This window comes from Canis lupus, chromosome 4, assembly GCF_048164855.1.
Source record: "Canis lupus baileyi chromosome 4, mCanLup2.hap1, whole genome shotgun sequence".
Taxonomy (NCBI): domain Eukaryota; kingdom Metazoa; phylum Chordata; class Mammalia; order Carnivora; family Canidae; genus Canis; species Canis lupus.
Window position 1 is genome coordinate 6,365,049 of NC_132841.1, and position 24,185 is coordinate 6,389,233.

General features: G+C 43.6%; 1 protein-coding gene across 6 annotated transcripts in view; it reads left to right on the forward strand.

Moving 5' to 3' along the window:
* TARBP1 (tRNA guanosine 2 -O-methyltransferase TARBP1) overlaps window positions 1–24,185 on the forward strand; it is an 81,843-nt gene that overhangs the window by 53,830 nt on the left and 3,828 nt on the right. For 3 of the 6 annotated variants that reach the window (XM_072823030.1, XM_072823032.1, XM_072823034.1), the window contains exons 21-26: window positions 2,729–2,839; window positions 5,186–5,335; window positions 10,906–10,992; window positions 18,054–18,250; window positions 21,233–21,314; window positions 23,219–23,390. In XM_072823030.1, coding sequence (XP_072679131.1) covers window positions 2,729–2,839; window positions 5,186–5,335; window positions 10,906–10,992; window positions 18,054–18,250; window positions 21,233–21,314; window positions 23,219–23,390 — 799 coding nt within the window. Of the gene's footprint in view, window positions 1–2,728; window positions 2,840–5,185; window positions 5,336–10,905; window positions 10,993–18,053; window positions 18,251–21,232; window positions 21,404–21,526; window positions 21,625–23,218; window positions 23,391–24,185 lie in introns of those variants that run through there. The other 3 variants (XR_012029304.1, XR_012029303.1, XM_072823031.1) reach the window with 3 other exon arrangements.

Below are 24,185 nucleotides of genomic sequence, written 5' to 3' on the forward strand. Positions count from 1 at the left end.
AAAGAGAAAACCTGAGAACATAGTGTTGGATGTATTAAATTTGAATTGCTATTGTGCATCCATGTGAAATTACCCAATAATAGGCAGGTGGGAATATGTTGTGTAGGAAAGAAATGGGAGTCCCCAGACCCAGCAATGAATGTGAAGACCGTAGAGAGAGGCCAAGAATGGAGATTTAGGAAACACCAACATTTGAAGTGTATTCATGGGAAAAGGAACCAGAGAAAGATCATGAGAAAGAGGTCAGAGAAGTGAGTATAGAACCAGAATTGAATGGTGGTCTGGTGTTGCTCGTGGCCTTAACTTATCTGGTTGGAGATTCTTGTCTGTCGAAAATCTGGCATAGGAACCTCCATGAATTTGTCCATGATGATGAAGTTTAAACTCAGAGCCTGTTCTGTCCCACCACAAACTGTGTCTAGGTGGCCGTCACTGGGGGAACCACTGTCACCAAGAGCAGGTTAGGCACCGGGGACAGAAGCTCGGGGGATTTCTGGGTTTTCAGAAGCACATGGGGGTATGGCCATTTGGCAGTAGGTGAAGGGACAGCAAACATGCAAGGCAAGATTTGTACTTTTAAAAAGTTGATTTGAAGAACCTCTGAAAGGAACATAAGGACTTTTCTTCCTCCAATATGAGAAGGTAGAGGTTGAAGACAAAGTCAATCAGGAAGGCTGAAGGAAGATTGTTGAGGTAGGAAGGACTGTATAGCCAGAGTAAGAAACTGGACTGGGTTAAAGCCGTGATGAAGGTGGTAAAGATTTCAGATTCTCCTTGTGGACATGGGAATGAGAAAAGACCTGAGAAGAGCAAAATGACTGTCTGGCACTGTCATTTGTTTGTTCTTAATTTGAATGTAGTAGACATGCACGTTAGGTTGGTTCAAGGTGATTTGACAAGTCTTCACGTTATGCTGGGCTCAGGACAGTGTAGCTGCCATCTGTCCTGTTATGACACTGGCACAGTATCATTGTTCCTTATGCACTGTTCCTTATGCTCTGCTTTTTATCCCTGTGACTTATTCATTCCCTAACTGGAGGCTTGGACCATCCCCTGCCCCCTTCACCCGGTCTACCTGGCACCCCATACCTCCCCTCTGCCATCAGCTTGCTCCCTGTTTTGTTGTTCTGGTTCTGCGATTGTTCATTCATTTTTTTTTAAGATTCCGTTTATGAATGCAATCTTATTCTTCTGTTCTCTGGACCAGCAGCTTCCATATCACCAGGGAATGTGTTAGAAATGCAGATTCCTGGGCCCCATCCCCATTCTCCTGAGTCACAGACTCTGGCAGTAGGGCTGGCAGTCCTCACGAGCCCTCAAGGTGATTCTGAGCACTGCAGAATTGGAGACCAGCAGGCTAGTGGTGCTGAGGGTCCAGCCAAAGCTAGAATCCGTACTTTTAATCAAGTCAGGAAGGGCAGGTGATTTTTTTTCTTCTTCAGCAATCCTGACAACTGGAAAGTAGGATCAGATTATTTAAGACCACTGGGTTGATTCAAAAGAAGAGGACTCACAAATAGGTTTGAGGTTGTTGTGAGAAGAATGGAATGTACTCTTGAAGATACTGCAGAGATTATTCTTGGGGCTCAGATGAGGTCAGGAGGTGTGTGAAGCTAGAGAGGTTGGTAGACAGAGAAAAGAACGATCTTTCTGAATATAAAAGAGCATGGTGAGTAGAACAAGTAAAAGGACAGAGGGTTTTGAGCTGAACTGAGTGAGAGCAGCGACTCCAGTGGGGCCTTGATGGCAGGTATGCTGGGGTGCAGATGCTCCCAGAGGCTTGTGTGAACTGCCCTAGTGGTGATTCCATTCTCAGCTGCATCAAGGCTGGGCAGTATGTGAAACGTGAAACACTTCTACCAAAAGAAAATGTTCCCCAAGAAATAATGGAGAGAGAGGAGATTTTAAGACTTTAATCATGGTTAGGAGTCATTAAAATCTGCATTAACTTAGCTATTGTTATAAAATTTTATACACACTGAGATGCATAGAATGGGATCACACCAGAAGAAAGATCGCAGAATTTACCAAGTAATGAGGACTGTCTACATTAGGGGACGGTGGTTTCAGAGATGGTGGATGGCCTATGTTTTCATCTTTAGGACACCTGCGATCATAACTTAGCAGCTAAGCACTTATAGAACACAAGTCAGCCTGGCAGTTGGCTGAATATAGACAGCACAAACCATCACAGCAAGAACATCAGAGAGAGAACTCTGGAGAAGGCTCTGTGCTGCCTTTCTCTGGTGTCTGGTGAAGGTATTGATCACACTGTCCATTTACTGCACTCCTGCTCTCGTGGGGTTCACATCCTACTGCAGACCTCATTACTGCCATCTTGCATAGGACAAAGGGGTAGCAAATGAGAGGCGCCTATTTTGATGCATCACAAAATATGTCACATTTCTTGTCTCCCCACCCCAGTGACTCCATGTCTTCATCTTAAGTGGCCACAAAGATATAGATGGATATTTCCAAATACTTTTTGTACCGAATACAGTTTTATGGTTCCTGTTCTAATTTTAGAAGCAGATAAATTAAATGAAAGTAGCTAAATCCATTGTTTGAAAGGAAACTCAATGTGTATAAGAACATATCTTTCTGCCTTTGGGAGGATAGCAAGCTCCTGTACTCCACTTAAAGCTTTTAAAATTAAAGTTGTGATTGGTTTTGTTTGCATGGATCACAAGTTCAGTGGGTGATTTGGTACCGCTTCTCTCCTGCCCAGGATGACTTGGTGTCCAAGTGCAGGACTCGGTACTATGTGAACTCCCAGCAGCATCGGGTGAAGAACCGAATATGGCAGACGCTACTGGTGCTTTTCCCCAGCTTTGATCAGGTATCAATCTTACTCTGCTGGTCCCTTCAAGCGTCATGTTTCCATATGGAACATACTATAGAAACTGTGATGGGCGGTCTTAAAATTGAGAAAGTCATCTGCTTAAAATTTATACTTTAGCTCTTAAGATTGAAGTTATTCAAGACTGGTTTCATGTCTGTTTTGTGTGTGTGTGTGTGTGTGTGTTTTTAGAAAGAATCCTAAGGCAATTAGGTATTGTAGAGACAAATTGGAAACTGGTTTACAGGGCACCACTTAATAGTTTTTTCTTCTTTTTCTCGTTATTTTATGTCATAACATTTTAACTGTTTAATTCCTGGTGTGCCATTCAATTAGAAAGCATATACACGCAAGCTTCTTGTTTCCCACAGCTGCGTTATTTTGGAATACTCTCGTTTTGGATGAGATTGTCATTTCCTGTAGCTGATTCTCCCTCCCCCCACTTAATTTCACGGGTACCGTGGTAATATAAACCACTATACTGAAACCAAGATCTTGATCTCTTAAAACAGTCTTTACCCAGAGTCCCCTTTTCTCTCCCCCAAGGAAGCAAGGAACAGATGAATTGACTCTGTCTGATTTCTCTAATCACATTAGTTTGATATTCCTGTTAAGAAAATAGATCATTATGTGAAAGTTATGGTATATTTCACATAATTTTAAAAAGCATTTTTGCATTCTAAAGTTTCCCTCTGACTTCAGAGTTTCTTGTTCTCCTCTCTTAAACTCTTTTAAATGTTTTGGAGAATTTTAAAAACCTATCAGACTCTTTTTTTAATTCAATGTTATGAAGCCATATATCTGTGAGAGAGAAACATTTCAGTAACTGTAAGTATGGAAGTATATCCAAATCAGTTGTTTGGATAAAGGTAAGAAGAGATGGCGAAGAGTTCTTCCTGGGGAGGAGCATTAGTGGATATATGGGGGCTGCTAATTTCATCACAGGCTTCTTCATGTTATTTGATTTTTAGAATCCTGTACATATTATATTTAAACTGTAAAACATTTTAGAAATGTTTGGCTAGGTTACTGAGAGTATTTTTTGTCTTGGAATGGAGAGGCGCCCAGGGAGAGACTCGTGCAGGGGGGTGGGGGTGGGTCTGTCAGAGTAGGCGGGCTTGTCAGGAAGAGCAACACAAGCCCACCTGATATGGAGCAGCCACGGCTGAGAATTGTAAATTGTTGTATTTTGTGGTTGCATTTAACCTTCATAACGGGCTTTCACGTCAGGTCATGAGTATTCCCATTTTGTACACGGCGGGGCACTGCCGCACAGGGAGGTGGGGGCCCTGCTTGTAACATAACCTGGCTGGTGAATGGTGGAGATGGAATTCAAAGCCAGGTGCTTTGGGGCCTTCACATGAGCTTTTCTGCTCCTCTTCTGCCAGTTAGAAATTTTTTTAAAGATAGATTGTTCCTTAAAATAAAGAAATATACATAATAAATGTTTTTATATCTTATATAAGTAAATATATGTATATATTTTTACCTGCTACTTGGACATATTCAGTTACCAGATGGAAGTTCAATTTTGAGGAGAAGCCTGGGGTGGGAGGGGATGATGTGAGAGCTCCAGGTCTTGGCCAAAACTGGGCAGGCGACGGAAAGTCGGAAAAGAGAAGTGAGGGGCCCCAGGCCTGCTTCTCCAGGGTCTCATTTACCTCCATAGACTTAGGCATTAGTCATTCTTGTTAATGGTTTAGGCCCGTGACATTTTGGCACATGCTGGTTTGAATCTGAATTCTGCCACCTACTAGGTTTTGAGGAAAACACTTAACTTTTCTGAATTTCTCCCCTGCAAAAATATAGAGTAATAATCTTCCTCACAGAACTGATGTCCAAATGTAAAGTACTCAGTAAAAGTACTTCATCATTATATTCCCGTAAACAGATTTTAGGGTTGATATTTACAGAGAGTTGTAGATCTGATAATTTACTTAAACGAAAACTTGAAGCTGTTCTGGGGCCCCTGCTCAGTCAGTAAAATGTGCGACTCTTGATCTCAGAGTTGTGAGTTCAAGCACCACGTTGGACTTTGTAATGCTTACTAAAAACAGAAAACATAAACTTTGAGTTTTCTTTTTAATAGTGACTGTTTTAAGTTACAATTAATAACCATTTTCAAAGTTGCTACAAGACTAGATCTGAATTGTTCTCACCATAAAAGTAATTTTATGATGTGCTAGAGGTAATGCTGTGGTGGTAATCATATTGTGATATGTGAACATGGCAAACCAACATGGTGCTGGAAACTTACACAGTGTTATATGTCAGTTACATCTCAATAAAATAAAACAAGTAATAACTCTAACCTAACATTTAATAAATGAACTTTATTTTTCTCAGAATTTCTTGAATAGAATTATTGACAAGATTTTCCAGGCTGGTTTCATCAATAATCAAGCATCCATAAAATATTTTATAGAATGGATTATTATATTGATTCTTCATAAATTCCCTCAATTTCTTCTGAAGTTCTGGGATTGTTTTTCTTATGTAAGTAAGAGATTTCTCATAATTTTTGAAATGAAAAGATTTTGGCTATGCTAGGAAATTTGTTTCATTTTAACACTTGCTTTTTGACTGTCTGTTGTCCTGTTCCAATGTATTGACTTCCTAAGTTCTGCTTTGCAAGATTGGAGTTAATTTAAAAGACAGAAATCGCCCTGGCATTCATCTTGAGTTATCAGTCTTGTCTCTCTGCCAGCAAAGTGAATATGGAAAGGTTTATGTTATTAATTAAGAGGGACACCTGGGTGGCTTAATCAGTTGAGCATCTGACTCTCTGATTTCAGCTCAGGTCGTGATCTCAGGGCCGTGAGATGGAGCCTCACGTGGGGCTCCACGCTCAGTGTGAAGCCTACTTCTCTCTCTCCCTCTGCCCCTCCCTGCATATGTCTCTGTCTAAAAAACAAAAAGAAGTAAGAGAAATGGGTGCCTTTTCTATCCTTATTTACCAAGCAATATCTTTGTTTGATTTTAGAAATATGAACGATGATTAAACACAATCTTTACAGAGAGTTTTCGTGTAGGGAAGTTTCGAACAAGCACAGTAGAGAGACTCAAAGGGAACGCCAATCACCAGCTAAGAACAAGTATCACTTGATCTCCATTCTTAATTCATCTGTACCCTCATCCACACCCCTAATTCCTGTCTCTCCTACATTTCTTAGATCTTGAAAATCATTTTTGAGGAACAGATAAGTAGAAAGGTTTACAATTGCAGCTTCCTGATAGTGAACTGTTCCAAAAATGGGTCCTGCTGACTTGCCTCAAATGTTTTCTGTTGGTTCCCAGATGCACACTTCCCTTTCTTAACATAAACGATCTTGCCTTCTACTCCATATGGAAGTGGACATGCCTTCCTTCTCAAAGTACTGCTTTGTCAATTTCTCCCTTCCTGTTTCTGGGGAAGAAATTGTTGTCTTTGTCGCAGCTGTCCCTGTGTCCTTATTTGTATTTTCTTTTGGGAATTTACTCTCAATTCTTTACTCTCCTGTTGACTTTTCCTCTGTCCAGCCATTGCTGTAGTGCCAGCTTTCCTTTACGATGGCCACAGCATTGGGAGTGTGATTTGCTCATTGCATTCCGAAGACACCGTGTCCTTGACAAATGGAAGGTTTGGGGCAGCACTGAGTCAGGCAATTTGTTGGTGCCATTTCTCCAATAACAATTTCCTCACTCTGCGGCTTCACATTTTGGTAGTTCTCACAGTATCTCAAACTTTTTCATTGTATTTGTTATGGTGTTATTGATCGTTTTCATTGTATCTGTTACGTCAACAGATCAGTGATTACGATCTCTTGAAAGCTAAGATCGTGGTTAGCATTTTTCAGCAATACAGTATTTTTAAATTAAGGTATGCACATTGCATCTTTAGGTATAATGTTGCACACTTACTGGTCTGCTATAGTCTAGTACATGTATAGTCTAGTAAACATCACTTTTATATGCAGCAGTATTTCCGAGGTATGCCTGTATTAAACTCTGAGATGAGTGATCTTTCCCTTCCTCTCTTGCTTTACTTAAACCACTGTTGTTAACTACTGTGAGGATTTCACGTGCAGCTCACACAGCCTTTTTCTTGGTCTTCCTCTTCTGTACATTTCACACTGGCAGTGGCTTTCTCTACAGCCAACATGATGTATGCTGTGATGCACTCATGCCCCCTCCCTGTCAGGTTGATTACTTCCTTGTTCCTCTCATGTGTTTCCTTTCCTTGTCCCAATCCTTACACTGGGTTTTATCTTAAGAATCATTCTATACTTGTGAGCAAAGCAAAACATATAAACTTGTTGAGTCACTAAAATTAATGCAACATTATGTGTCGGCTGTACTAAGAAAAGAATTTAATGAGAAAGAAAAAATATATGTACAAGAATGGCCCTGTCTATACTATTTGTAATAAACTCAAATCTCTATATGAGTATGAAAACAAGAAGAATCATCAAGCCTCCGGTGCTTCTCTTTCTGTACTCCCCTTGCTCGATGAACCCATGTCTGCGGTTGCCTGCACCCCCAGCCACCGGCCAGGCTTTCTCACAAGAGCGCTTCACATCACCACGCACACCTGAACTGACAAGAGCATCTTTCCCTGATGCTTCTCTCTTTTCTATCATTCTTTGCCAGTCTCTTTGCTTGAAACCTGGCTGTCCCATAAAGCTGTGGCACCAGCTAGGTCAGGCTGGTTTTGGTTTATTTTTTACAATTTACGTGTAAAGACACTGAAGTTCAGGGAGAGCAAGTAATTCATCACACCAGTAAGAAAGAAGGCTTTAAATCAAGCACCTGTGTAATTCCCAAAGCTGTATATTCTTTTTCACTATTCCAAGGTTCCTCATCTGGCTCCCTCTTCCTCTCTTCATGTCTGTGGAATTGGGAAAAATACTCCGTCATTTTTCCTTGAATTGCTTCTCCTGTCTGTTGCTTCATTGTTTTGTCTGCTCTCCAGTGGGGAAGATCTGCCTCAGAAAGTCTCAGGAAAGGCAGGCTGGCTCTGGTGTCCTTCTGAGACGTCCTCACTCTTCTATATCCCTAAGAAAGCTGGCACTTCTATGAAATTTTTCTACTTAGTACCGCCTCTCTTATCATAGAGAGCTTTCAGACTTTGTATATCATCTTCAGGTCTCTTTCTCTGGACATTGGTCAGGGGTATTCCTTGTAAGCAAATAAAACAACTTTTGATTGAATCAGAAGGGGATTCTTAAGTAGCGGAGGAGCTGGGAATTAGGAGGCATGCAAAGTGCCCAGAGTCAGGGCAGAATCAGGCTTGGAAGATAAAAATAAAGGAGGTTCAGTGGCTCCCAGGGCTGCAGCCACAGCCCTGCCGTTGACCTGGTCCACTGGGGATGCCACTGTACCCCACTGGAGGTATGGTGCCATCACTGCAGCCTGTCATACGCCTGCCACCTCTGTGGGCTTTGCTGTCAGTGCTTCTCAAGGCTAGGCCCTGCCCCCCCCCTTCATCTGTCCTTGTTTATTTTTATTTTTTATTTTTTATTTATTTATGATAGGCACACAGTGAGAGAGAGAGAGAGAGAGAGAGAGAGAGGCAGAGACATAGGCAGAGGGAGAAGCAGGCTCCATGCACCAGGAGCCCAACGTGGGATTCGATCCTGGGTCTCCAGGATCACGCCCTGGGCCAAAGGCAGGCGCTAAACCGCTGCGCCACCCAGGGATCCCTCTGTCCTTGTTTATACTCAGGGGTCACTTCTCATCTGATGTAATGGCTCACTAACTTAGATCTGCATTCCAGACATCTTCCCCTGTGTGCTAAATCAGGAGTTGGCAAAGTTTGGCCTCACAGTGTTATTAGAACAGAGCCTTGTCTGAGGCTGTGTTTGTGCTGAATGAGAGTTCAGTGGTTGCAGCAGAGACTGTATGGCCTGCAAAGCCACACTTTTATTTACTGTTTGATCCTTTACAGAAAAAGCTAGCTGACCCTTCTCCATATGTTCTCCTGAATGTTTGTAGATCATCTAGGACTTGGACATCTAATGGGAATTAGATGTTTCCCCATACATGATCTTCCAACTACAGTGAACACCACCCTCCATACAGTCACAAACCAGAAGCCTTGATGCTTTCTGTGCTTCACATCAGACTCGGGAGCAGCTTCTGTGGACGCTATGTCCCGAGGGTTCCTGGGTTACCTTCTTCTGCCTCAACCATTCTGTCTGGGTCCAAGCCACTGCCGCCTATTACAGGGCTTCTTGGCTGGGCCACCTGCACCCACTCTTGCTTCCATTTCAATCCATTCTCCATGCTGATGCCAGAGCGGGTTTTTCAAAATGAAAATTTGATCAGGTTATCCACTTGCTTCAAACAGTGCTCTCAGAATAAAGAACAAGAGTCCTCAGAATGGCCTGCCCATGTTAGGTGACTGTACACCATCCTCCCCTCCAGCCCCTCTGTGTGCCACACTCCCCATCTGCATGTTAGTCCTTCTGACGGGCTTCTCTTTCTATTGCTAGAACAGTCCAGAACCCGTGAATGTAGGCAACATTTTTGTTGTTGTTGTTTTTAAAGATTTTATTTATTTGAGAGAGAGAGAGAGAGCACAAGCAGGGCAAAGGGAGAGGGAGAAGCAGACTCCCCGCTGAGCAGGGACCCTCCCCCCTCCCCATGCAGGGCTCAGTCCCAGGACCCTGACATCACAACCCAAGCTGAAGGCAGATGCTTAACCGACAGAGCCACCCAGGCACCCAAGGCAACAGTGTTTTAATATTTCACGATTCTATGTGGTGTGGTCCTGGCTGGGCAGTTTTTCTCCACATGTGCCTGCCGGGGCTTGGGCTTCCACAATTGTCACCTCTGCTGCTGTAGTGGGAAGAGCTGTGGTGGCCAGGCCTTGCTCTCCGTGCATGTGACCAGCAGGGTGGCTGGGCCTCTTTCTGTGGTGGCTCAGGATTACCAGAATGAGCATTCTAGGAAGATGTGTCATGGTGTGCATGTGCTTCCCCAGCCTCTGGTTGCATCCTGCTGGCTGATGTCTCATGGGCCAAAGCAGATGGTGTGCCCAAACCTTGCAAGGTGGAAGGGGCCTGCAGTTAGGGCATGAACATGGAGAAGCTGGGGTCACTGGAGGCCACAGATGCAACGGTGTCACTCTGACCCTTTCTGATCTTTCATAGACATCATGTGTCCTCTGGCTCTCAGGCCACTTGCACCTACCATTCCCTCTACCTGAAATGGCCTTTTTCTTCTTCCTCTGTAGAATTGTTTTTCTTCCTTTAAATCTCAGTCCACACGTCCTTTGTATCATTTCTTAAAGGAACAGTGGTTTGGATCCCCTTATTAGAGGTTTTTGTAGCATGTAAAGAGTGCTTGTTATAACTGGAATATTAATGTATTGTGTGATTTTTGTCCTTCCCCACTAGACTAAGATCTTTGAAGGCAGGAACCCTATCTAATTGTTTTCCCTGATGTCTGGTACATAGAAGACATTCAGTAACTGAATTAATCCTCTGATCTGCTTTGGGAGCAGTCTCTGGACAATGCTGTCTGATACCCCCCAGTCTAACTGAAGTCCATCAGTTTATCGTCACCAGAGATGTGTTCTTCTGATCCCCGTTTTGGGGAAAGTCTCTGCCACCCAGTTGAACACCTACATAGTTTTTCGTCCTTGGCTCTAAAGTTGTCTGCAAGGTCCCATGTAACTTTGGACCTTGTCTCTGCCTGCAACCCCTCCCCCCACCTCCTCCCACCCTCTTCCCTCACTACCCACCTCTTCCTGTCCCTTCCCCTCTGCCACACCACCTCTGCCTTCCCATCCAACATCCCTGACCTTGTTCTCACCTGTGCTCTTTCCTTCCCGCTCCCTGGGCCGCCTGCGCCTCTTGTGAGTGCACCCTTGGCTGTACCACTTACTTCACAGTTAAGTTAGTTCCTGCCTGTGGTGTCTGTGAGTTGTGTTGGGGTATGGTTCCAGGAAGTTACTTCCCTTGTTTGCCTTTCACCCCAGATCGCGGCCCAGGCTGTGGGTCACGTCCTGCCTCACGTACTGCCTCTCCTTTGGCCCCTGTAAGTCTTGAGTGACTGTTTCATTTATCTGATTTTTTTTTCAGGGTGAAGAAAACCTTAAAACAAGCATTTGTACATTTTTATCAGTTTTGTCACATTTGGACATCATCACTCAGAATATTCCAGAAAAGGTGAGGTTAAATGGGTAGAAGAGTTTAGACCTATCAAAAAAGAATTGTATGTGTTTGTACTAATTTTTTAAAATGTAGAGTATTTCTTGTGATTTTTGCCACTTCTTCTCTTCCCTCCGACTGCTCACCTGCTGTACATACATACTTAGATACAAATAGACAGGCAGGTGCTACCCACTTGCACACATATTCAGTGAGGTTTGTATGCCTGAGCACATACTAAATCTGTAGACAAATTGATGGGCAATTTCTAGTGACAGATTTTTAATTTTATACAAGTATTTACAAAGATTATTTAAGTAAGACTTCCTTTATTGCATTTAATGTTCTTTGACTTAGTTCTTGAACACATGCTTGTGCAAAAGATTCTTATGGTCAGAGTATTACAAGCTGTTGGGTAATTGAAGGCTGATGTGCTGTGGGTCATTGTTTGTAGTGTGAGGCCAGTTCTTTCCTTTCTCAGGCTTTGAGCAATTTCCCTTGTGGTTTACCCCACAGACAAATAGAGATTGTAGCTAATTCTGGTTAATAGCTTCTGCAAAGTTGTTAAGAATTCAGGAAACAGAGCTGTGACCTCTAGGAGAAACCTGAATATGTGGGACAAGAAGTGTTGTTTGATGTTGGAAGCAAAAGAAAAGTACAGGGGAGAAGAGGTTTCCTAGAATTTCGCAAAGTGTTCTTGTCTTTAAACAGTGAACAAAGTTTAGTTGTTAACCTATTTCATTAATTCTAAGACCCGAGATCTTTTCCCCACCACAATTTGGCTCTTAAAATCCTGAGATTGCCAGTGTCTTACAGAGCCTGTCAGCCAGATGGCAGTGTGTGAGTTATAGTTCCCTGAAAACTTGTGTTCACAGCTTCTGGTGAAATCAGGCAAGCTCTAGCGTCAGGTAACATCATGTGTTACTTTACTGTCTTAATTATGTGCAGGAAAGAGGCTTGCGTGTCATCTACCAAGAGAGGTAGGGTGGACAAGGAACTGTCTTCAAGAACCATTCAGATGAGTTCTGAAAATGAATTCATCTTAGAAGATGCTCCTGCTAGACCTGGAATAAATAGCAGGTTATTATTTATTTACTTATGAGAGGGAGACAGAGCTGGGGAGGTGGAGGTGAGGCAGAGGGGGAGGATGAGAGAGAATCCCAAGCAGGCTCCGTGCTCTGCGCAGAGCCCCGGCACAGAGCTTGATCTCCCGACCCCGAGATCATGACCTGAGCCGAAATCAAGACTTGGACACTCAATCAACTGAGCCCCCCGGGTGCCCCAATAACAGATGATTTTTCCATTCAGCCCTATTTGTATTCACTGTATATTACATATTTTAGATTTATTATTTATTTTCAAAGCATCCAAAAGAAGGAATACTGATTAGTGGAACAGAATAATCTCAATTTCAACATCTTCTGAAAACAACAACAACAACAAATGGAGATACCGAAGTCAAGAGCAGACTTAGTTTACTGTGTTCATCTGTGTCCAGGTCCTTCACAGTGTCTGTTGTAAAGTCCCTTTTCCCTTGTTACCTGAAAAATGTGTTTTTGTTAAAGACTTCCTGGAAACAGTCAAGACTGTTCAAAAGTCAAGACTTTTCATTTTCCTCAAAGTATGGAAATAGTTGCACTTAACCTGGCACAGGTCTGTGCTGAGTAGTTGGGATTCAAAACTTAGTGTCAGGACAGAAGTCAGAACACTAAATGTTTTATGAAATTGAAAGCAGAAGGGAAAAAACAATCTTCTTTAGCATGCTCCTGGCTCCTCTTTAGCATGTGTCATACAGTTCCAGTGTCTAAACCTTGTCAGCAATTACAAGATGGTGTCACTGGTGTTCAAGTCCTGAACAGTATTTATCTCAGTCTTGCCCAAGGTAGTACTAGCACATCTGAGTATAGGATTCATGAAAGGATTCTATTCCCTGTTGAGGATTGTACTGGATTTTTTTTAAAGATTTTATTTATTTGAGAGCACAAGCAGGGGAAGCAGCAGAGGGAGAGGGAGAGGCAGACTCCCCACTGACCAGGGAGCCCGATGTGGAGCTTGATCTCAGGACTCTAGGATCATGACCTGAGCCGAAGGCAGATACTTAACTGACTGAGCCACCCAGGTGCCCCCAGATCATGGTTTCTAATACCATTCTCTCATAAAAAGAACCAGGGCTTCTTGGAGAAACAGCTGGTTCTAGAACTGGGGCAGAAAATATACACAGTTAATAGAAAAGAAGAGCTTTACACACAGGGACATGCACAGGGACCTGCACAGGGCCACAGGAGCCACTGAGAGACCTCTCAGTAGCTACAGCTGAAACAAATAACATAATAAAGTAATAGTGGATTACAACCCAAAGTATAAAATAAATAATGCATGAGTTTATTCTGATACAAGTGAATACTGAATAAACAAATGGAGGGCAGCATGGGTGGCTCAGTGGTTTAGCGCCACCTTCAGCCCAGGGCATGATCCTGTAGACCTAGGATCGAGTCCCATGTCAGGCTCCCTGCATGCAGCCTGCTTGTGTCTCTGCTTCTCTCTCTCTCTCTCTCTCTCTCTCTGTCTCTCATGAATAAATAAATAAAATTTTAAAAAATAAAACAAAAAATAAAAAATAAAAAAACATAATAAAAAAACAAAAAACAAAAGCCTCTGGTGCAGAATTCCAAATAATTTATGTGGCCACTGGCCTCAAGGAGGGGGCACATAATCAATCCGCCAGTCCTTAAGTGTGAGCTGCCCTAGTGATGGCCTTCCAAAGAATAGAGTCTGGAAGGGGAAGAGTGTCCTTCCTGTGGGGGTGCCCACAGCAGTGGTTAAGTCATAGCGTAGTGTGTGCCCCTGCTGGCATGTGATGGAGATGGCCTCTGTGGTTTCCCTCTCCAATGCCATAACCCCAGGCTAGTCGTGGGAGAGACACCACCTGGATCCCAGCTGACCTGGCCACTGCTCAGAACTGACAAGGTCATCAGAATAAGCAAAGTTTTTGAAATTGTCACAGCCAAGAGGAGAGTGAGGAGACACGATAACTGGAGGTAACGTCATGTCCTGGATGGAGGAGGAACAGGACAAGAACCTTATTAGTAAAGACTAAGGAAGGCTGAATAAAGAGAGGATTAAGGTTCTGGGAGAGCGGGGGGAAATTTGAAGGGGAAGGCAGACGTTTGGACTTGATTCCTTCAGTTTTCTTCTGATGTAAAGTGGGCACACCTCCTGATACCTCAAGGGCAGGCATGTAGGATCAGTGAGTGCTGCAGTTAGTGTGGCTGGAGGGGTTGGGGGACCACGGAAGAACTGAGTGCTCCATTGCCCCTGCTGAAGATAAAGAGAGCCGTGGGTCAGGATTTACCACACCTTCTTTTTTTAGATTTTATTATTTAGGAAAGAGAGCGTGACCTGGGGCAGGGAGAAGCAGACCTCCCCCTGGGCAGGGAGCCTTATGTGGGGCTCCATCCCAGGACCTGGGATTATGACCTGAGCTGAAGGCAGATGCTTAACTGACTGAGCCACCCAGGTGCTCCCAAAAACCTCTTGAAAACATTCTGTAGCGGGAGCGTCAGGTAGTTTGCACTTGCATAGGATTCAGAAGGCAGAAGCGGGCCTCTGCTGACGAGTAGAGTCATGGAGGTATTTGTTTTCTCTGGAACAGTGTTAGCTGGGGTCTAGTGTCCTGGCCCTGTGAACGCGGAAAAGCAGAATACAGCTCATTGCTCTGCTTGTGTGAATCTCAGTAGGCCTGTGTGGCTGAGGGTCTGCACGTAGTAGCTGCAGCTTCCGTGGAAGAGAGAGGTGGTCGCCTGGCTCAGTGGCGTAGCTCCCAGTCACTTATCTGAGAGCTGAGAATCCATTTCTTCAGCGCTTCCAGTGATTCTGTGATAAAGCCATTTCTGCCAGACTAGCTGCCAGATTCTGTGTCAGCAGCTAAACTGGGACAGATTAAATTCCATGTAGTTTTTACAACACTGCGCCAGTTGTATAAAAGGTGGCTGTGGAGAGAGGAGTGTGGGTAGGAGATGGCGTAGTGATAAAAGGACAACGGGAGGGTTCCGTGAGCATTGGAACTGTCTGGTTTCGTGACAGTGATGGTGGCTGTGCAAATGCTGTGCTGTGATCTGTTAAATGTTAGCAGGAGGGGAGACTGGACAATTCACAGTACAGCATCAGTTCTGCAGTGAACTCAGGAACATTTCAGTGGGGAGAGGAGGAGTAGCTGTGGCCCACAAGCTTTGGAGCCTCGTCTGGACTGAAGCCATGGAAGCAAATGCAGCTTGACAATACCAGGAAGCTGGGCACAGAGCCCAGAACAGTGCCAGCATTGAAGGGACCGGAGAGGAAAGGAGTGAGAAGGAACGCAGCAGGATGAGGGGGCAGCCTTAGGAATGGGGTGTCCTAAAGGTCATAGGAAGAGCTCTTTTCAAGGAGAGAAAGGCCAAGAGTGTTCAGTACTCCGGAAAAATCAAGAAAGGTGGGCTTTATCCATAGTGTCCAGCAGGGAGGCTACAATTGGGACCAGTTTCATGAAGAATACAGAAGGGAACAGGAGTGCTGGGATGTGGATGGAGCGTAGGGTCTTTGGGTCAGAAGTTGGAATACCTGATGTTAAGGTTTTAGAAGGAAGAACAGTTACAGGGTCTGTGACAAGGCCTGGGCTCTGGCATAGGCAGAGGACAGAAGGCCGTGACTATTTCTGTGATGGCAGAGAAGTGTTGAGGAATAAAATGGGTGCAGACTCTTGGGACTTAAGAGGATCCCAGAGAAAAGTCAGTGAGGGTTTGGAGACCATCTTGGGAAGACCGCTCCAAAACCTCAGTGGAAAGATGTAGAAGGATGGGGAGAACAGTGTAAGCTGCTCAGAGGAGAGGAAGCACTTATTCCTTGGGGAGAAGGCATTGACCTTGGAGATGCATGTGCAGTGCAGGTAGTTGGCCACAGGCCCCGTTGGAGGGGTACTTGGGAGCAGTCACCCCTCTCCTCCCTCTGGTATTTGTCCTGTGCCTTTCATGTGTCCTGGTGAGTTGCCCCAGGTCTTAGGAATTCTGCAGTGAACAAAACCATCCCACCGCCAGCCATTCTTCTGGTGGGGGCACAGATGACAAATAGTCATTATACTGTCAGATGGTGATAACAGGTTTTGAAGAAAATGCAGAACGGGTTAGAGATGGGGTGTCTGGGCAGGACGGCCGTTTCAGGAGGTAGGTTCAGGAGAGACCTTTCCCAAGGAGGTGATCCTGAAAGCAGTAAGTGAGCAAGCCACACGCAGGTCCAAGGGACTTTCCAGGCCAAGGGAACAGCAGGTGAGGGCCGCAGGCTGGAAGTCAGAGTGCTGGTCATGGAATAAGGTCAGGGGGTGCTGGGGAATAGGAGAAATCAGGAGTTTGGGTTTGGATGTTTGGGACAGCTGTCCTTTTACTAACACTATCTGATTTGCATCATCTTCACACCAGTCCTCTGATGTCCTCTGATGTGTAGCTCGTGGATGGTAAGGCCCACTTGTGACGCTGTGCATCTTATAAACAATGTACACAGCCCTGGCAGTCCGTAGCTAATGCTCTCGGTAGTATTTATGTGTAAGTACTTACAGGGATGCTTTGTAAAATTGTAAGGGACTATAAAAGGTTAGTAATCAATAATTAACATTCCCTTTGGATAACATTCCCTGTTTTTTAATTTTTAAGTTCTTTTCTCATGTCCTGGATAACTTTAAATTCTTTTAAATTCTTTATAAATTCTTTTCACGTGTCCTCGATAACTTGTCTTGGTTTTCAACTTCTAAAATACGAGTAAATACTTAATTATGTATCCTTTGGAAGTTGCCACTTTCCTTTGCCACCCCTGACATTTCTCTTTATCTTCCTTCAGCTGAGTAAATCCCTCTTTTCAGTACTGCATTTCCTGATTTCTGAGGTATGCATCTGGTTCAGCCTCCCTTGCCTCTCTCGTTGACAGTTGTCCTGTAGCCTTCGTGCCGGGCCCCACCTGCCTCATTACTGCGCTTAACTTTGCTCTGTGTACACACGGTTCAGGTTGCTCATCATGCAGGGATGGTCGTAGGTAGATTACAGTTGTGTGTGTGTGTTCATGTGTTTCCCAGGCTTGTCCATAGGATGCAGACAGCTCAGTGGCCTTGATAAATGTTGATCATGTTTTGAATCAAGGACTGAAAGGATCATTTCTGTCCGTATTCTGTCCTTCTTGAAGAAGTTTTCGAGATTAAAGCATGCTGTGGCCGTGCTAGCATATCAGTGAAGTCTTTTGTGATCACAGTTGTTTTTAGGACTCTTTGCTAGGTGCAGCTCCAGGAACACATACAGATGAGCCATTTGGTACGAGCATCAGGGTAGCCCCTGATATTTTATTAAAAGTTTCAGCCCATCTGGTTTCCACATGAATCTGTGTCACTTCCTTTGCCTTCCACTGTCTATGGAATTGTGTGGTTTGAAAGTCAGGGCCTGTCACTGCCTGAGATCCCAGGCTGTGAAGATGGAACAGTCTGTGAATTCACAGGAAAAGACTACAGGGAAGTGTAAACTTTTATTATTTTTCTTCCTACTTAATTTTCCTGCCACCACTCCATGCCTGTCCAGGTCCAAGAGCATCATTAGGCAAACAGTTGTTCACACTGAAAACAGAATTATATGAGAACCTTGCTTTGGTAGCACTTCAGAGTGCTCCAGAAGTGGGGCCCTCAGGGAACATTCCTGACTTCTTCAGCCCGGGGTGAGGTGGTAAGTGTAAGTGGAGGGGCTGCTGTTAACACATTGTGGTTGCATAGTGATTAGCATGAGGCTCTCTGTCTACATTAGCCCAGGTGCTGGAGTGTGGGGAAAGTGTACTGCAGCTGCCTCGTCCATGGAAACTACAGAGCTGAGAGGATCTCTTTTCCTTGAGGAAATCACTAATGCCAGCATACCTAATGTGTCTAAGAAGGAAGGAGGAACCCTGCTAAGGCACATCCAGTGAAATAAGCAGGACTGTGCAGCATTTTTATCTTCTGTGCCTACTGTGTGTGGTCACACTGTCAGGGGTGGAATGGTCCATGTGTACATTTGAAGGATTTTTTTCCCCTTTCTTTCCAGAAACCAATTCTGAAGCAAGCCCTTATTATCGTCCTGCAGTGGTGTTTTAATCACAATTTTAGTATTCGACTGTATGCCTTAGTGGCTCTTAAGAAGATCTGGAGCATGTGTAAGACACTGAACATGGAAGAATTTGATGCTTTGACTTCTGTTATTGAATCCAGTCTTAATGAAGTGGAAAACATGCCTGGAGCAGGGTAAGCAAACCTCATGCCCTTTGCTTTACTTCCAGTAGAGCACACAGAGAGATGTAGAGGTGCCAAAGAGGTGCCTCAGCTTCGTTTGCTTCTCATTATTCCATTGTGTGCAGACATCAGAGCTCAGACAAGGCAAAGAGTAAGCACTGCACTATTTGATGTGTGGTTTTATGACAGTTCTATTTGCTGTCAGCCCCATCTCGACCTTTCTTTGCTTTCTTAGTTTTGGTCCTTTGTTTTATAAATAATCTTTTACATGCCTTTAGATATTTGTCTTCAGTAGAGCTGAATGTTATTATCCAATGTTGTCCAAGAAGCTCCAAGAAGCAGAATGATCTGGCCTCTCACTTGTACTAATTAAAAATGAAAGCTTTTTTCTTTGTCTTTTCTTAGAGATTGTCTTTATTTCCCAAACAAAATCCTGCACAGATGCTCACAATCAAGCAGATAAGGTGCTGCTGCTGTGGACGGAGCAGGGGAGAGCTATGTGGCTCAGCAGGCGTCTAGGCTCCTTCTCCCACATGCAGCCCTGGTTAAAACTCACCACACAGAGGCAGGCAGGAGTCTCCCAAGCGTTGCCTGGTGGCTGAATTTTTTCCCCCACTCTAAAAGCACAAGTTTTTATAAACAAACAGATAAAGGTTGGAAGCAGCATATTAAGCATATGAAATAGTGTTTGGAAAACCAGTAACATACAGAAGGTCTTTGCTTGACCATCAAGTGTACAGATGGTGTAAATAAGACTGTGAGTCATTACGAAGCTTCATGTGAGGCCAGGACTTCCATGGCCACAAACTACCTTCTAGCCCCTCTGTCTGTTTTACTCAGCACATTGGTTAAGAGGCATTTAGGTCATTGAGTGGGTAAAGGAGGTTTTGGCAGTTTAGGAGGAGGATACTCAATTCAGATATAACTACTAAAATATAATTACGTGAGATAGAGAAAACTGGAGAAGAGAGTTAGGTGGGGACAAAGGACAGGTTATAGGGGAAAGACAAAAGCCAAAGGGAGGGGGCTAGACACCTCTGATAGGTTGTGCACAGTTGGGTATATAGAAAGCTGCCTCAAATTCTGGTCCCAACTAGTAATTAAAATTAGTAGTTCACCATAGCAATGCCTAGTATTCCCACCTTTCCAGGTATGTTCTGACAGCTAGAATTCCTGATATTTTTTAGGCAAGCCCAAACGTCCCATTTCTCCTTAGTGGGTGTTTACCCACTGCATCCCCTTAGTGGAAGGAAGTTTGAGGGAACTAAATAGAGTTTTACATGCAAATAGGCATTTGCCAGTTTAGAGTTTTCTCTAAGATGAAATCATGATTTATTGTTCAGTGTTGTGATGTTCCTTGGTAGCTGTGTTTTGATTTCTTTTTTTTTTTTTTTTTAAGATTTATTTACTCATTCATTCAGAGAGAGTGAAGAGAGAGGCAGAGACGCAGGCGGAGGGAGAAGCAGGCTCCATGCAGGAAGTCCGATGTGGGACTCGATCCCGGGTCTCCAGGATCACACCCCAGGCTGCAGGCGGCGCTAAACCGCTGCGCCACCGGGGCTACCCTGTGTTTTGATTTCTAAAAACAATTGGTTCAGCTCTTTTTTTTTATTAAGCAGTAAAACACCCTTTTATAAAATAACTTACTCTTTTTAAAATCCTAGTACTGGGTATGAGATAGAACCCATAAAAATAAAGGGCCCTGGGCTCTGGACCATGTCTGCTCTTCAAGTACACAGCAGAATCGTTTTGTGCAGGCTGAGTTCTGAGGCGTCAGCCATGGGCCTGGTAGATTCCCCGACGTCATGTGGCTCACTCTAAGTGGAGAAGTAAAGATTATGATGAGAACGTGCACACTTTAGGCTGGGTGAGCTAGGGAGGGCTTTTCTGAGCAACACAATACGTGTGTTACAACATAGGGGATGGGCAGGAGCTAGGCAGATGACAAGTGGGGCACAGTGAGTCCTGGGCATGTGAGGCTGTGCTCAGAGCCCGGGGAAGGGGTGGCCTGGCCCCAGAGCAGTGAGTGCAGGCAGGGCAGCGGCCAGCTCCTGTTGAGGTAATTGTTGAAACTCAAGAGTGACCTCGCCTGGTTTGCTTTTGCCATTTTTTAAAGTATGAAGAAAAAATAAAGTATGAAGAAGAGAGCAGAGGCAGGCAGTAGAAAATGGGAGGAGATCGTGTGTTAGATTATTTGGGGGCAGAGAAATACCAGGTTTGAGGTAAGTTAAATGAGAGCTTAAAAGCCCCTGCTGGATTTTGTTGAGAGCCTGTCAGTAGCCTTGTTGGCGGGCCCACACCAAATTCAAGTGGGTTAGGGGCTGGGACAGTGTGTTATCTGTTCAGTCCAGTGATAGTCTCAGAGCTGTCTATTATTCATTTCTTTTCTTGACTATTTCAATTACTTCATGTCTTTAATTAAAAAAAAATAATGGATGATGAAGAAAGTAAAACACAGCCATGTGGTGTAGATAATTCTCTCCGAAAACTCCTCTGTGAAATGTCACAGGAAGAACAGTTGTGGTGGATGTACAGTCAGAGGAGGGCTTTTATTTTATTTTTGGTAGCATTCATTGTTTTTCAATTAAGGATTAAGACTTTATAGCCCGTTCAAATCACATTTGTTTGGTTGAGGAATGCTGGTACAGTTTGGCTCTGTGTTGTGGATCTTCAGAATCGAAGTGTTCACTGCCAGACGGAGACTTGAAGACTCCAACCCAAATTAATTTCTCTTTTTCTTTTTCTTTCTCTTTTCTTTTCTTCTTTCTTTCTCTTTACTTATTTGAGAGAGAGAGAGAGTGAGAGGGCAAGAGAGAAAGAGAACATGAGCAGGAGCAGAGGGAGAGGGAGAAGCAGCCTCTCCCCAGGCAGGGAGCCCAATGTGGGGCTCAATCTCAGGATGCTGGGACCATGACCTGAACCGAAGGCAGATGCTCGTCGACTGAGCCACCTAGGCTCCCCACCCACCCCTCATACTGTATGTTTCACCCTTAGGAATGCCAAGAAGAACTGGCAACGCATCCAAGAGCATTTCTTTTTTGCAACGTTTCACCCACTTCAAGATTACTGTCTGGAGGTGAGCGGAGAGTGTCATTTGTAAACTATTGAGTATGTCTTTAATCCTGGCCTGCCCTTCTGCCACTGTTCTCGGAGGGTTATAATTAGGTAAATTTCATATCACCCCCAAGTTGTACAGTTCTAAGTTTAATTTTGTTCCTTCATGCAGATGACTTGCAGTTCACTCAAGCAGTGAAAATTGGCTAGTCATTGTCACTTTCTGTTCCTCAGGCAGTGTCTGGCTTGTAAACCCTGGAAGGGGGAATATTTAACTCTAAACAGAAATCTGTTCTGACATTAAAAGGAAATGAGTAAGAACATTTGTGCAGGTGAGATTTTGTTGTAATGAAGCCCATTCTTAATGAAAAAGCAGAGAGATCTGTCCTTTTGTTACTTCTGGTGTCTGGATTCTGGGTGACTGGAATCATACCACATGAGACATCACCTCCATCTATCCGAGTGTGTTATATAATTTTAGGAACCATAAATATGTTTATTACCATTCGCATGTGAATTAATATATAAATTATTAAAATGTGTATGAATTGTATCACTTTCTCCCTTTTTCAACCATAAATGTAATTAATGTTCTGCCTTTGAATTTAAAACATGTGACCTAGGACTTTTCCACAGGAACTTTAGCTGCTGTGCAAATGCAGTTTGGGGGGTCGGTTACTCATAAACTAGCCTTTTAAAAAATAGCAATCTATATATTGTGAGATACTCACTACAGAATATTAATGCACTTTGTTGGGCATTTGTGCACTTCTGTTGCTTCACTGCAAAAATATAGGATTTTTCAAGTATTTTAACATGTTCTTCAGCCCCAGAATGCTTTCTTTGGCGCCTTCCTGAAGGACTTGTCATAGTTCTCTAGTGTTAAGTCAGCCCTTTCTGTTCTGTTGTCCAGCAGGAGTAAGTCCCTTCTTCCCACTTCCCTTGCACTCTGTCCCTGACGCCTTCCTGTCCTCCCTTCTCCTCTGTTAATGATATGAGCCGTAGGTGTATGTATGTGTAACATGTTGGCTCAAAGGACTCGGCCTCTTTCTGCATTTGGACTGTACTTGGTTCCTAGACAGTAAACACTGTGTGGCAATCGTCACACCCATTTACATTGCACAAATAGTGCCAGTGTGAAGAGAGCCATTATTGCTTCCAAAAACCATTATGAAGACTTGTGTGTTGTCACATTTATTTTCAGTTTTAAATTGCCTGTTACTTGTGCTTCTGTATGTGCCTTTTCACCTTGGATGACTTTCTGGTTCTGTTTCTTTCAGTAGGTTAAGAAAAGGCCAGGAGGATTGCTTATGTAATGGCAGTAATTACCAGGTCCAGTGGTGTCACGCTGTGCAGCTCACACACACCTCGATGTGCTCTTTTAACCCGGTTTTATCCTCGTTTTACAAATGAAGAGGTTGAAGCCAAGAAAGGCTGAGTGGCTGTTTGAATCACAGCTAATACACAGTCAAGACAAAGTTCAGATTCCAAATTTGTCTAATGGTAGCAAGAGGAAAGATTTGGCATCAAAATAGCTTGAACTTGATCGCTTACAGAGGTGTTCGATTATCAACAAATAGCACTTACCTAAATGTTGCCCAACATTAATATTGATTAATCCTAAAATACTTTTTGCTTTTATTAAGAGCACAGTAGTTTATTACATTCAGTGAGAAATACCCAAGTGGACGATCTGCCTGCCTCAAGAATTTCCTCAATTAATCCCCTGATTGCTTAGAGAAGATGAGAAATATGTATAGATATAGTTGCTACAAGATATAAATGAAAGTATGTAATATAATCATTGTGATAGTTTGGGAGAATACATCAATCACAGTAAATAAGTTGTATCTTAAACATGTTACCATGTATTTTTTTGTTATTTTTTAAGGGAAAAACATTCAGATTTTACAATTCTCTTTTCAGACCATATTTTACATCTTTCCACGCCTTTCAGGCCTGGTTGAAGATGAATGGATCGCCATTGGTAAATTCACCAGATTCACAGATATCCCTTTGGATGCAGGATTTCAATGGTACCTTTCTCCAACTCACCTTTGTGAACTAAAACCAGGTGACTGGGCTCAGCAGGACATAGGTACACTTTTCTTTTTCTCCGTCTGTTTGTCTTGATTAGCCTGAGTCGTTTCAGTTACTGAGAACTGGGAGTTGATACTTCCCTTCACTGATGTGGTGAACTCTGCTCCTCCACTTAGAGAAAAGACCGTGGAAAAAATGTGGTATAACTTTGGGACTTCTAATTGGTTGGCTTCACTATAACAAGCCAAAGAGAGCCTGATCTGCTTTATTCTATAAAGCTTAGTAGCTTCTCTTTTCTTTGAAATATTATTAACTAATATTCACTACTCTTCCATCATATATTAATGTAAAAATACAGATTTTAAAAAGGGTCAGATTATGAAATCTCATTTCTTGGCCCATTTAGGAATAAAGCAGAACTCTGGTTTCTCATCAGTTGTGGGTCTGGTTGGACCTCACTCATCTGTTGGACCTCCTCCTCCTGTTTCTCCACCCCTCCGTTATGCTTACTGCTTCCCTTTAGCTTTCCTAAGGATCCATGTTCCCTTCTATGGCTCACCTCCTCCCCATCCCCACAGTCCAGTTATGCCCAGAAAAGCCAAGGACCAAGTCTCCCACCCGTTTTTGAAACCACAGCTCATGTTAATGGTGGTGTAGTGGTCATCTACCATCACTCTCACCGCTGTCACTCCTTTGGTCCTCGTTCTGGCTCTCTCTGACCCAGAACCACCGAGGATTCTTTCAGAAAATCAGAAATGGTCTTGGTCTCCGTCACAGAGCCTGAGTGGGTATTCTCTTATCATACCTGCCCTTTATGAGACCTTAACTTGCTAGCTTCTGGCTATCCTGATTT